General features: G+C 41.9%; 1 protein-coding gene and 1 long non-coding RNA gene across 5 annotated transcripts in view; both read left to right on the forward strand.

The window, feature by feature from the left end:
• The window catches only part of col12a1b (collagen, type XII, alpha 1b), a 105,635-nt gene extending 96,884 nt beyond the window's left edge, over positions 1-8,751 (forward strand). For 3 of the 4 annotated variants that reach the window (XM_018674645.2, XM_018674647.2, XM_018674649.2), the window contains 9 exons: positions 694-747; positions 852-905; positions 1,181-1,252; positions 1,334-1,369; positions 1,772-1,838; positions 1,994-2,179; positions 2,995-3,063; positions 4,342-4,512; positions 7,779-8,751. In XM_018674645.2, the coding sequence (XP_018530161.1) occupies positions 694-747; positions 852-905; positions 1,181-1,252; positions 1,334-1,369; positions 1,772-1,838; positions 1,994-2,179; positions 2,995-3,063; positions 4,342-4,512; positions 7,779-7,900 (831 nt within the window). In that variant the 3' untranslated portion in view covers positions 7,901-8,751. Of the gene's footprint in view, positions 1-693; positions 748-851; positions 906-1,180; positions 1,253-1,333; positions 1,370-1,771; positions 1,839-1,993; positions 2,180-2,994; positions 3,064-4,341; positions 4,513-5,415 lie in introns of all 4 variants that reach the window. The other variant, XM_018674648.2, reaches the window with a different exon arrangement.
• Positions 8,752-10,352: 1,601 nt separating this feature from the next.
• LOC108882258 (uncharacterized) lies at positions 10,353-12,140 on the forward strand. Its single transcript, XR_001960759.1, has 3 exons — positions 10,353-10,826; positions 11,874-12,000; positions 12,109-12,140. It is a non-coding gene; the product is annotated as an uncharacterized LOC108882258 (long non-coding RNA).
• Positions 12,141-14,414: the final 2,274 nt, after the last annotated feature.

Consider the following 14,414-nt stretch of genomic DNA (forward strand, 5'->3'; position numbering starts at 1 on the left):
CTCAAAGAATCACAGAGTTTCAGATTCGGAGAAACTAAAAATCACAGACACCTGTTCTGAAGTAAAGACCTCCTCGAGTCAGAGGAGAACATTAGATTGATCGGGATCTGTCAGATTCAGCTCCGATCACACAGTGACTGACTGATCACATCTCCAGGACTTCAATCAATACCTGATGAACGATTTGTCATCCTGCTCCTCCAGAGGGAAAGTCAGGGAGAGAGTGTTTCTGCTGCAGGATGTTTAACAGGAATCAAACCTGTGACACAGCCGCTGTAGTCTCCTCCATCCAGACTCTGAGTCTGATTAATCAGCTCTTTATTCAAGTAAAACAAACCCTGTGAGTGTGTTGGTGTGGATGCAGCAGCCGGCTGCAGGTGACCGTGTTGGAGCAGATGCTATAGCAACATGCATTTAATGACTTGCAGACCAGGAGGGTTCTGGTTTATAATGGCCAATAAAATGGATCTGGAATATATTATGTTCCCTGTAAATCTTATGCCAAGGCATCAAAGAGCAGAGAGGACTGACAATAAAAACAGAGAGCAGGGTTTCTGAGCAAATGAGTAAAGAAAAGGAGATTTACTGTTCGACACGCTGAAACAAACCGGTCTGAGTCGGCCGGAGCGAAGGTGTCCTTTTAGTTAAAACAGGGTAGAGTTTTTGATTGGAGCTGTTGTTGTGTGTTTTCAGGGCTCACCTGGTCCTCCCGGTCCTGTCGGCCCGATCGGACCAGCTGGAGTGAGGGTGAGTGCAGACAGGCTGGTTTTAATGGCAAACATGCTCTTTGAATTCTTCAAACATGAACAGGACGAGTTCAGCTTTTCAAAGTCACGATCGTTTCATTTCAGGGTCCTCAAGGAAAAGAAGGACCGGCTGGACCCAGAGGCCCTGCAGGGCCCATGGTAAGACTTTAAGGGTTTGACACACCTAAACTCAGCCGAAACAACTGAGCCTTCACGTGTCTTCCTCGAGGAAGGCGTCAGTTTATTTTATTTTCTCCTCCCAGATTTAACGAGCTGACGATGATTGATTCTGAATTTTCTGATCACAATGAAGATTCTGAAAGTTTTTTATTTAATCCTTTCCTGTGATTCATCTGTGGAATATTTCTGGAGAACTTCTGATGATCACATCCAAACGTTCGTCTTTCACTGGTTTCTCTCCGTTTCCTCTGCAGGGACCTCCAGGATCTCCTGGAATTCCAGGCCCTGCAGGACAGCCAGGAAAGTCCGGAGACAATGGTCCTCCTGTGAGTGTCCTCGCTGTCACGTCTCCTCAGCTTCATCTCTGAGTTTCAACAGTTTAACCAGGTTTGTGTTTCTGTTTTCAGGGAGCTGTCGGCCCCAAGGGAGACAAGGGAGAGAGAGTGAGTACATGAATGTTTCTAACGTCTTAGAAGCTCAGAAACTTCAAATCTCAGATCAGTTATTTGAAGAAAATGTGACAGCCGTTCAGTTTCCTGTTTCAAAAACTAGAAACAAGACAGATGTGGAGATTCATATACGTCTTCAGAGGATTAGAACGACATCAGACAGAGCACGTCTGTGATTGTTCATGCAGGTGCTCATGGGAAATGCAGTTCTCAGGATCTGAATACACATAGACATTAAAGTGAAGACAGAGAACAGAGAGCAAACAGGGATTCAAACCACAAACCTTCAGAGAAACATTAAGTGAGAAAAACATTTTAATAAACCTCAGGCGACGTGAGGTTTGGTTTAAAATCCTTCACGTATTTTCAACTGAAATCCTTCTTCTCTGAACCCAGGGCGACTTCGCTCCTCAGAACATGATGCGATCCATTGCCAGACAAGTTTGCGAGCAGCTAGTAAGCGGTAAGTAGTCCAGTTTTTCCATTTGGAAACGGCTCTGCGTCTGCTCAGAGCCAGACTCGGACCTGCCTCTCGTCTGTCATGATACAGTAAGTCTGCCACTCGCTGTTTGGGTTTGTTTTGATGTTTCCTTTTTCCTCCGCCGCCGCCTGCTGCAGCACAAATGACTCGAGTCAACACGTTACTGAACCAGATCCCCAACGGCATGTACCGCAGCAACAGCCCGGGACCAGCGGGGCCTCCCGGACCTCCCGGCAGGCAGGGACCCCGCGGAGAGCCCGGCGCCGCAGGAAGGAACGGCTTCCCCGGAAGTCCAGGTTTACCTGGGCAGCAGGGAGAGAGAGGTACGACCCCGTCGATCCACAGCACAGGAGGAGTCCGAAAAATAAACCAAACCTCTGATCACCTCCAGAATTATCGCACAAACGAACCCAACAGTGATTATCTACAGGGAGAGAGGTTTATTTAAAAAGCACAAAACCATCACAGATGCTAACAGGCTCTGATTTTCTGGTGATTGAGTAAAATGTTTCCCTCTACTCATTTAGTTTCCACTTATTTTTCTGCTTTTATTATATAAAGAAATAGAGGCGGTAAATCAGGACGGCAACGTTTATGATGCGAGACAATGAGGCTTATTTAAAGAAGGAGCTCTCACACATTCAGCATACAGGAGGTGTAGATCCACTAGAAAACCATTACTGTGTTTACAGAGTCAGAATAAGTGGCTCCTGCCGGCAGCAGTAAACATGTTGGAGAGCTCGAGCAGAGAAACATCATCTGACACTGAGAGCAGAAAGGCTCAGCTCTGCAACATGTTTCTCATTGTTCTGGCTTCGTTCTCCAGCACAATGGACGAGAAGTGAAACAGCGACTTAAGTTCAAGTGTTCGTTTCGCTCCACAGTCCTCTTAGTTTTCACAGTGATCCTAAACCTACAGAGTGTGTTTATAGGCCCAACAATTAGTCTTCATGTTCTTCACACTTTCTCTGCACAGGTTAAACAGCAGCCAGAAAACAGAACACGTATCTCTGCACTTTTATTGATTAGACATCTCTGATCACACCGTTTGTTTAAAGTTCTCACAGAACAGTTAATCTGTAACTCCAGGGACGTTACGACCTTTGACCTCGGCTCTGATTCGGTGTGTTTCCCTCAGGTCCTCCCGGAGAGAAAGGCGACCGAGGAACGTCAGGAGTTGGACAGAAAGGACCGAGAGGGCCCGCAGGTACGTCACTGATTCTTTTTAAACCCGTCCAACCTTTTTCTTCCTCTTCTTCAGCGTCGGGTCCAGACAGTCCTGAGGTGTTCCCAGGACAGATGGTGAGATCTGGGTCTCCTCTCAGGTAGACGAGCCTGGAAAAACCTCCAAGGAAAAGTGCTTAGGACACTCAAACCACCTCAACCACCTCCTTTTGATGCGAAGGAGCAGCGGCTCTACTCCGAGCTCCTCAGGCTGAGTCCAGAGGAAACAGGAAACTCATTTCAGCCGCTTGTATCTGCGATCTCCTTCCTCCAGTCTCTGTCCAGAGCTCGTGACCACAGGGGAGGGTTGATGGCCTGAGACCTGGAGGTTCATCCCCACCACCTCACACTCAGCTGCAAACCACAGTCATGTCGTCATCCTGCCCAGCTCCTCCGAGCGCCCCCACTAATCACACCTGTACCCGGTCCTGCAGTAATCCAGGACCCAGACTACAGCCTCACCACTCTGAGATAATCCAGCCTGTCAAATGGAAGAAGGAAAAAAAAACATTTCTCTGCAGCAAACAAGGTCAAGTTGTTGAAACAGTGGAAGCAGAGGAAGTGGACAGAGCAGTGAGTCACGGTGGAAGAGCTTCATTCACAACACATGCTGGAGACGAGCGAGGAGGAGACGAACCAACAGGGAAACTTTCCAAGCCGGCTTTGTCCATGTCTAGACATCACGCAGAGGAGGGAAAAAGGATCAGCAAATCCTGCCTCTTCTCTTTTTTCCACTCATAGTTTAGTTCTTTTCATTTTTATGTTCCAAATGTTGTGCCCGAGACTGTCAGCAGCCGTTACAACAGCTCTTTTTTTAATATATTATGTTTCCAGCTGGAGCCGGAGCACGGTGATGACACTGAGCCATAATTATCTGTTTGGTTCAGAGATCACGAAACACCGCCTGGAGGTTTTAGCTGAGACAGTTTTACTACAGCGTAATAAATCCTAATTAATCTCTGAATTAATCAGAAATAACAATCCAAAGCTGAATTTCCAAGTAGGATCATAAAAACATGCAGAGCTTCAGTGTTTCTGAGAATCAACAGTTTTCACAGTAAACTCGCTTCATTACACAAGACGTTTGTTAACAGTTGGATTGTTTCATCTTTTAGTTATTCCTGATAAGAGTTTGCCAAATGTTGACAAAACTCCACGTCTCCTGACTCCATGTCTTTATTGAGGGTCCTGTTACAAACTGGTACAGTGAAATACAGGATTGTGTCCCCGACCTGAACGGGTTCCTGTGTTTTTCCAACAGGTCCACCAGGAGAAAGCAGGACAGGACCTACAGGCCCTGCAGGCTCTGCCGGACCTCGCGGTCCCCCCGGACGTCCAGGATACGCCGGAGTCCGCGGGCCCCCTGGACCTCCCGGATACTGCGACTCTTCTCAGTGTGTCGGCATTCCTTACAACGGGCAAGGATACGTAGGTATGTAAGAGGAGCTGCTCAGAACGACGAGTATAAAACAACTTCCTGTAACTGTAACCCTCACTCAGCCGACAGACGGTTACATTTGGGATGAAACTCTTCAAACTGAAATGACATTAACTTTATTTTGGGAAATCCTCTTGTTCTCCGTCTCAGCTAGAGTCAGATGAGAAGAAAGAACGACACCTTCCAACATCTCTGAAGCTAAAATCTGTCCATGTTCACCTTCTACAGTTTGATTTGTGGCTGTGAAATACGATGCTTGATTGATAAGTTTATAGACTGAGGCAGAAGGAGACGAGTTCAACAGCTCCAGGTAACGAGAGCTGTTTAAACTTATCTCCTTTCACCACAGGACACAAACTCATCAGTCAGCCCTCACACAGGCTCTGAAATTTAAAGCTCAGTAAGAGTCTCGATGAATCATGAATAACGTCTTCTTGATTGATTCATCAGCTCTTTGGTTTATAAAACATCAGAAAGTGGTGAAAGATGCTCGTCACAGTTTTCTAAAGACCGAGATAACATCATCAAACATGGAATATTTTCACTTTACTGTGTGATTAAGACACAAAGGAAACTTCTTCATATCTGAGCTGAAAACAGTGAATTTTCTCTTTCAAAAATTACTGAAACATTAAATCAGTCATCAGAACCGTTGCCCATAATAATCATCATCCATCGCTTCTTCTACAACATAGATCAGAAGGTGTTCATTCTTTCTTTATATACGTGTTGATGGTCTGACTCTGGGTGAGATGGTGGACGAGTGAATCTCCTGGTAAGAGGATTAATGCATGTGTAGAAACTACAGTAACTTTTATTCACTAATCATTACAAAGAAACTCGTAATGTTCTGCTTTGACCTGACTGACACCTTCACTCCTCTTTGGCCTGTTTCAGGTTCACCATAGTAAACTTTCTATGCCGCCTGTGCTGCTTTCGCTGACTTCCTGAAAAAAGCAAAAAAAAAAAAAAAAACGAAACTCAAAGTCCTGTAACTGAAACATTTGCTCACACGCTCTAGAGCTGTTTTAAAGGATAACCGCCAAAGGAAACCATTAACAAACAACACACCAACAAAGAGGGAACCAGTACTAACATCGACTCACAGCCCGTAGAACAAAACACCACCAGCAGCAGCGGTGATGGCACCGACCTGTTTAGTGGCCTGTTTGCATCTTGAAGCCAAAGAACCAGACAAAGAAACCTTGTGTTCAGTGGAGGAGCATGCACCAAACAACAACAACAACAAACAACCCCAAACAAATACTAACCCAGGTGGATGTGTAACAGAGAAACGAGTGCAACCACCGCAGCATCTCCAGCAACAACAGCAGCAACAACCCTGTTAACAGCATTTCTCTCGAGGTGACGTGTAAATAAACTAATTTGTGCCTTGTAAATGATGTTTGAACCGAGTCCACTAAATTTAGTTTTTAACATCTGTAGTATTAAAGCTTGTGCCTTGCAAACAACAACCTGCTGCTTGCTGAATGCCAACAAAACGCCTCTTTTTTTTCTTTTTTAAAATTTTCCTGCCCATGTGTTTGTAGCTGTTTTAAACTGCTCAGGGCCATACTGAATCACTTCTGCACATGTGACCCTGGAAGTTTAGATTTGCCACTTCATGTACAAAAAAACCAAAGAATCTAAGCTTTTACCTTTTTTGTTTTATTTTACTTTTCTCCCCAAAACCACTTCAACCGTTTCTGTATGTGATGAAATACTAACAATGCAATCCCAAAGGAGTGTCTCCAGGCTGGTGGTAGACGAACTCGTACTTGATTTAAATGTAGAAATGTTTTGTTGTTTTATTTTGTAAATGAGTGAGTTGTGGAGAAATGACAGTGAAGAAGTCACCTGAACAAACACCTGAGCTTCTGACACCAAAGGGAAAAGATCCCAGCACTGAGGTGGTCTCCGGGGGCGTGTCCACACTGACTCAGTCTGACAGCTGATTGGTTGCTGATTCATCTCAGCCAATCAAAGTCCATCTTAAGTCCAGGGAGAGAATGGAAATTGTCATCACAGGGTACATTCAATAGCTGTTCTGGAGCTTTCAGTCATATCACATGATCTTCATCAGCAGATGAAGTTTGCCTGCTGTAAAATGTCCTCTTTTCAGAGCATGTTTCCATACTGCTCACTCATGTTGGTCCTTTAAAGTGGAAATTTGAACTGGGAAAACTACATCCGCTGGTGAAGATCATGTGACACGACTGAGAGCTCCAGAACAGCCACTGAATGAATCCTGTGGTGTCGAGAGTGAAATTCAAGGAGGCTCCAGTTTATCAAACAGTGAATCTATTTGTTCAAAGTTTATGATCAGCTGGACTAAATTAAACCAGATTCTTTCAAAGACAGAAACTGTCTCACAGTCACAGTGTGTAGAAACAACCTGACACTGACATGAACTCAACTGTTTGTGATGTTAAATACTTCACACATTAAGAGAACTGTTGGAACCTGTTAACCTTTACACCTCACTTCCTGCTACAAACTGTCCTTTAATCCAACAGTAACATACATGACAGTGTTGTTATAAATCATCAATTTCCATCGCTCCACCACAACAAGAGGCTATAACTCCGACTCTGTGTTGAACTGGAGCTACTTTTATGATCTTTTTAGTTTTATAAAATGTTCGATCAAACAGAAGCTGGAACGAGAATATTTGGCATTTTTGAAAAGATAACTCAAACTTATCAAAATTGCAGCTGATTAATTTTCATTGAATCATCTCAGCTCTAGTTTGAACTCACACAAAACTGCTGCAACAAGTTGATCAAATAAGATCAGCTTTATTGTCCAGAAGGAAAGTTGTCTTATATACAGATAGAACATACTTACATAAACGCATAATGCATGGATGTAAAATACAAACAGTTCATAACTACACATTTCAGACAAGACAGTAACAGATAAAACACACTTGTACTTTGAGACCCCTTAAAATATTTGTTAACCAACCTCCTCGTTCTCTCTGATTCAGTGTCTCCTCAGCTGATTTTGAAGATAATTCACGCTGTTAGCTCAGTTACTTTATCGTAGGTTTTACAACTTTCACAAAGTACTGAGCTAAAAACAGGAATAAATTGTTCTGTATCAAACAAGAAACTCAGAAACACTGTGGACGTGCCCCTGTATCCGCATCAGTGCTTTAATTAGCAGTCTGACAGAAAACTAAACTTCAACCCGTTCTTTTTGTGCATGATGAGAAAAAAAACTTGTGCTCAATTGGCCCAAACGCTATCTCCGAGCAGGCCAATACCCTCCTGAACCCAACAGCCGAGTAGCCCCAGTCCCCGAGGAGGATGAGGTGTCGCAAAACCAGCGTCGAAAGAGATCACTATCAAGAAAGGCATCCAACAGGCTAACATCTTAAGACACACCACCTTCTCCTTTTCTTTTTTTTTCTTGTTCAACCTGTGTTTGTTGTTGGGATTATGCACATTATACACAGAAAAAAAAACGGGGTTTGACACCTCGACTTTATTGGAAAAATAACCTTTAATGCCTTAAAACGTATGTGAATATTCATTTTAGCGGCAGGTGAAGGGTTTGGACGGAGGGAGGGAGGGAGGGAGCGACCGAGAGGCAAAATTTTCAAAAACGGAAGAAAAAAGTTACGAATCCATGAAAAAAAACCTGTGAGCTTTTCTTTTTCCACTTGTGTCTTTTTGCTTGTAACATATTTGCATTGAGTTTGTATGAACTAGCAGTGTTGAACAGTGCACTCATTGTAACAAAGCTAGTGATGGTAGTGGAGGAATGAAAATGTCTGTTCACAGTGTCGAGACATCAGATAAGAAATGATTTCTTTTTCTGTCACAGTTCATCCAGTATGTTAAATATAATCCTTCTCATTCAGTGTCGTCAGTTTCATTATGGCAGTTAAACACCGCTTTCATTTTGTATCTCTAGACTTAATATTTATCAGTTTTCCTTTATTCCGTCACAGCTAATTTTACCAAAGGTGGAATTGCATGTCTGTGGTGTATATTTAGTATGTTTTTTTTTTTTTTGTTACATTTCATTTTGTTTTAACCAGAATATAGTTGTTGTCATTCTTGTCATTTTCTCAGTATCGAATGCAGTCGAAACCTGTGAGCAAGACTATGGACATGGTGTTGCTGCTTCATGTTTTAACTGCAGATTGTGAATTCCACAGCCTTATTTTCTTATTTATTTCTGAAAACAGAAGAGGCATTTTTCAATAAAACTACTGAAAATTTACATCGGTGTGGTTTTTGAGTCTCGGTCATCGATCTCAAACTAGAGGTTTGTTTTTGACTAGAGGGGCAGTTGAGGGGGACTTGGACTGACTAGATGGGCATTGTGTTTGACTATAGGAGCATTTAGGCTGACCACAAGGGCAGTCTGGTTAACTAAAGGGGCTTTCAAGCTAACTGAAGGGGCACTTGGGGCACTCAGACTTTTAAAAGGGGCAATTATGGTGACTATAAACACACCTGTGGGGCACTTGGACCAACTGGATTTACACTTGGGCTGAAAACAGAAGCACTCTAAGAAGAGAAGCACTTGAACCAAATAGGGGGGCACTTGTACAGACTGGGGCACTTGAGGCACATTAGACCCACCAAGAAAGTACAGGTTCATCAGAGGGGCACTTGAACTGACATGGGCTGCACTTGAATCGACTTGGGTGGCATTTTAACTGACTTGAGGTGGATTTAAAAAGAACTTTGGCCGATCACTGGAACACTGGACAGTAACAGCACTGTAGTTAAGCACTTGGAGGAATCTGGCCGAGTCAGACAGACACTAAGGCCAACTAGAGGGACACTGAGGCACTCGAACTGACTAGAGACCCATCAAGGCCAATCAGAGAGGCACTTGGTCAGATCGAGTGCCCCTTTACATTCAAATTAGTGACCAAATGTAATGTTGAAGGGTGCAGAGAGATCCTGGATAAATAAAGGTTTAAGTAAAGGTTTTATCAGCAGTCAGACCAGGATTATTTGGATTATTTGCTCATCTGCACTGTTTTATTTCTCTGAGGGAAACACCTCCATCCTGCAGTGGAAACTTGGACACTCAGGCATAAATACAGTTCTCAGAAAGTGTCTTAAAGTGCCTTTTCTCCCGAACCTCTCTGAATACTTACGTTTTTTTAATGACCCTGGACTCAAGAGCTGTGCAGAATTAGCTAACTCCACTGGCCTGATTTGCTCACGACTATTTTCTCCACAGATATTTTCCCCCTGAATCACTGCCACAAACATAAAGCCTAATAGCTGAGCACACGAGTGAGACGCACTAATCATCTATAAGCTGTAAACATCAGATCTCTGCCATGGAAACACCTCATCATCGGCGTGAGTTCATCTCTACTCGAGTGTGACTCATCTGTAGCTACCACTCACAGGGCAATGATCCCACAAAGACAGTTTAGATTATCAGAGAGGAAAAATGACAAATACCCGCTGGCCTCAGCATGACATCTGTACTCTGAGTTTCTTTAAATCCTACATCTGTGAAGAGAGAGGAGTGTTGGTTTACTGGTTCTGCAGGGTTCACCTGATTAAATTTAAGAATTAATTTAAATAATTTAAGTGCATGAATTCATGGCTCCAAAGTGTTTCCCAGATAAAAGTTCCTGCTACAGGTCTAATATTCCCTTTTTATTCCAACAAGACTAAGAGACTAAGTTATAAATTGCTGTTATTTTACACTATAACAGTATTATGTTTAAAAGCAGATTTTTTCAGTTGGATTATTCTTCACCTGCTGCGTTGCAGAAATTCTTTAACCTTTTGTGGTAAGTTTGGATTTTACTTATTAATACTTATTTTAGTGATTAATACACTGTGTAGTTGGTATTCTGAATCCAAACAGTTCACATATGTAATTTGATTATCTTCTACATTAAGTTATTTGTCAATTGCCGCCAGGTTATAACTAAATTTAGTGGTTCTGCTCTGCACTTCCCTCAAAACCACTGTTTAACATTTCTTTTCCGGTAAGAATGAGCGAGTAGCGGAAAAGCATGAAAAAAAAAACTCATCTTCGACCAATCAGAAGCGGTTGCTAGGCGGAGCAGAGTCAGTCGACCAATCAGCGTTTGTCTCCCGGCGTCTGTCGTCATTGAACGTGACGGACGCGGAACAGAGCGGAGCGGTGGAGAAACAAAGGCGGAAAAAACGAGTGAAAATACGGATTAAAACCAGCGTCTGAGTCGTAGATTAGTCGCTTCGTTTTCTTACACTGTGAGAAATTTCATTACCGAACAAGTCTGGACGCTAAAACAAGCTTTCTGAGGCTGGATACTGATCACTCCTGCGGCGAAGGTAAGGCTAACTAGCTAACTAATTAGCGTCGAGCGCTAGCATTAGTCTTAGCATATTAGCTTTAACTTGAGCTTTCGCGCTAGCCTGTTCCTTTAGTGACATTTTCTCCATTGTCAGTCTTTTTTATTGCCTAGGTAAGAGTGTGTTTGTGTGTCTAACGGACATGAGTTGTGGGCCGTATGGATTGTAACCCAGTGGTAACCTTGTGGCATCTGATTGCAGTTCATTTTAAATCTGTTCTGTTTTCAGGCTTGTTGTGATCTCTGGTCATTTTGCATCTCCGTTTTTAGCCTCTTTTAACGTGTTGAAGTAGCTTTGCATCGTTCTACTTCTCAGGTTTCTGTTTCTATTTAGAAGCTTTGGGTCTTTATGGTCTTTTTGCATCATGTAGCATCTCGACTTGTTTGTTTTACATCTATTTCTGGTCAGCTTTGTGTCTTCTTGTAGTCCTTTTGCATCGCATGGTGTCTGTTCGTGTGTGTACAGTTTAGATTGTACATTTCTTGAGTTTACCCTCATTTTTGTTGTTTTACGAGAAAGTCTTTTTTGTCTATTTCCGGTATATTTTGAGGTGAAGGCTCCGTGTAGTGATCTGTCCATGGCCACACTGATCCCATGTTGTGTATATCAGTGATCAGTCATTTATTTGTGAGGACTTGAGACTTGATTGAGAACAGTTTTGAGTCAAAGGTAGGATTAGCATAGCAAAGACACTGGTGCAAACGGCAAATCTGGCGCTAACGCTTCAGATCAGAGACTTTTTAAAAGAAAGACGTCGTCAGTGTTGTTATATCCTGCTTGTTGTCGTTAGTTTGGCTAGGAAGAGAGTTGTGAGTATCGCTGTCTGCGGCTGCTGTGCTAGCTCTGGGAAACCTTCCCTGTTAGCTTAGCAACACATCTACGGGCCTGCGGTAGCTCTGTAATAACAATTTAAACAAACAACTGTTGGTAGTTTTACTCCGTTATGTTGCGGCTGCTGTGTGTGTGTGTGTGTGTGTGTGTGTCGTTCCTTTGTTGATGCTTTATATCACGTTTGTTTTGCTTCAGTTGTGAAAAAGCGGACGCGCTCGAATCCGCTATTTTCCTCCCCGGCCGGCTGTTGGTGTTGGTTTCCATGGAGATGCGCGTCCATGAATTCGGGGGCGGGGCTCCTGAAGCAGCGCTGCAAGGACAGGTGTGTTTGTCTCACTCTGCTTTTGCGTTTCAGTGATGAACTGTTTTTAATAAATATTCTTATTATTTAGTTTATTAGATTTTCAAGCGTTGTTCTTGTGTTGTCCAGGTCTTCGTGTTGAGCTGCTGCAGCCTGGACGGAACACCAGCTCTCACCTCACAGACAAAAGAGGTGTGTGTCCTCAACATTTTCTCCATGTGAAAAATAACGTGTTAATGAGCTGAGTTATTAATGTAAGAAAGAGCTTTCAGTCTTTTGATTCAGTGTAAATCTCAGTTTACACCTTAGTATTAACTGAGTGTAGTATTACATATGATGGTAACTGATTAATAATTTCTGTGAAATAACTGAAAACTGAACAACTTATAATTAAATAGTTTTGTCATATCAACAGACAGTGTTTTCATGGTTAAACTGTTGATGTGGAATAGGTAGTAGTGCATTGATCATTGTCCTTTGTATGTTTCTCTTTGATTTCCTCCAGGTGTCACCACTTCGTCCATGACATCACTGAGACATCATCTGTGATCAGAGAGACATCGTCCACGATCAGAGACACTGTTCATTATCGCAGAGACAATCAAAAGTCGCAGTGACGGAGTTTCCTGATTTGATGACTTCGTCCACGATTGCAGAGACATTGTCCTTAATCACGGACACCATCCACAATCACAGAGAGTCTTCGTGCAATGAAGAAGTTCTTTGAGACCAGGACAGAGGCCTCCAGGTAATTCACCAACAGATTTACATCAACTGTCCAACACAGAGCACTGACATTAAACTGTTTATGTTCAGTATTTAGGAGATCAGAAAAGTGTAATGATGAAAGTAATCTGCAATATAAAAATAATATATTAGTAATCTGCATAGAAGTAATAGGAAAGTAATTAGCAATAATCAGAAATAAGATGTAATAGTCAGAGTTGTCTGTGTTGTCTCTGTTATTGCAACAGTGAAAGTTATCTGTAAATTTAGAAGAAATATGTAATAACTAAAATGGTAAAAAAATAATCTAATATTTGAGGTAACAGTAAAAATAATCTGTAATATAAAAGCAGTGCAGAAGTAATAGTAATCCAAAATAGAAGTAAAAATGTCACATAAAAAGCAAGGCATCAAAAATGTCATAAAATGTCATAGTAGAGTGAAGTATCAAAAATGTTTTAAGAAATGTCACAGTGCAGTATTTGATCAAAACCGCCATCTAATGGACAGTTTAGTAAGGCATCATAATGTACAATAAGGTAAGGTCATCGTGTAATAAAGCACCCAAAATAAAATTAAAAAATGGCAGTATTGCATGTGATCAGAGAAGTCAAACAATGCCACAGCATAGAAAATGGCATAGAAATGACAGGATGGTAAGGCATCAAAACTGTCACTGTTTATTATGAGGTCAAAAATGGCACAGTAAAGTAAGGCATCAGAAAATGTCAAAAAAATGTCACAGTGTCATAAAGTCATAATACAATTAGAAATTAAATTAAATATAATAGTGTAATAAAGCATCAAAAATAAAAAAAGAGACTAATTGCCTCCTTTTGTTCCACAGACGTCTCAGCTGTTCTTCGCATCCTGCAGAGTAACTAACTTTGCAAGAGAACAAAGGAACTGATCTCCTCAACAACACTGAAGCCACACAGCCAGAACAACAGTTGAATGGACCAGGACAGCAGCAACAGGACTTGACAAAGCAGCGCACCAAAAGGCCATTTTGTTTTTCCCATGGACTAACACACCTGGACTTACTTTACCTTACCTTGTATATCACAATCTGTCGAAGCATAGGACGCAACTTTGTCAGTGTGTTGTTGTGTATGTTTACAGTCAGGTTACTGATTCATGTTAGCGTGTTCATACACTCAAACACTCCCTTGTTAATCTCCCCCACACATGATGAAGTCGGTCCCTGGAGGCCATCTACTGATTCGGCCATCTTGTGGTTTAACACAAAGGAACAATCTTAGAGCAGCCATCTTACCTTTGTTTTCCACAAACACATACACACATTCACACACACACCTCTACACAGTGTTTGTAGGTTTGGTTAGATTTGTGTTTGTTTTTTCGTTTTGGTATTTGTATATATATGTGTAATATACACATAGATTTGTATTTGTTCAAATAAATTCTTGTGATCACTGAATATTTTGCTGGTCTGTTAAATATTGTATGAAAGTGAATATTGCTAACCTCTCTGCTGCAGAACTCAAAATCCTTCAACTATTACTAACTATTGATAGTAATTATGATCATAATTATTAAATTAATTATTAACCAAAGTTACAAACTGATAGTTACTAAACTTTATGAGAATGATGTAATGAATTGGCTATAGGGCTAGAGTTACAGCTTTCAGCCAGAGGTTAGGGTTAGGTTACATTTTTTAACAGAGGTTAGGGTTAGGGTTACGG

Source organism: Lates calcarifer, linkage group LG7_1 (genome assembly GCF_001640805.2).
Source record: "Lates calcarifer isolate ASB-BC8 linkage group LG7_1, TLL_Latcal_v3, whole genome shotgun sequence".
Taxonomy (NCBI): Eukaryota; Metazoa; Chordata; class Actinopteri; family Centropomidae; genus Lates; species Lates calcarifer.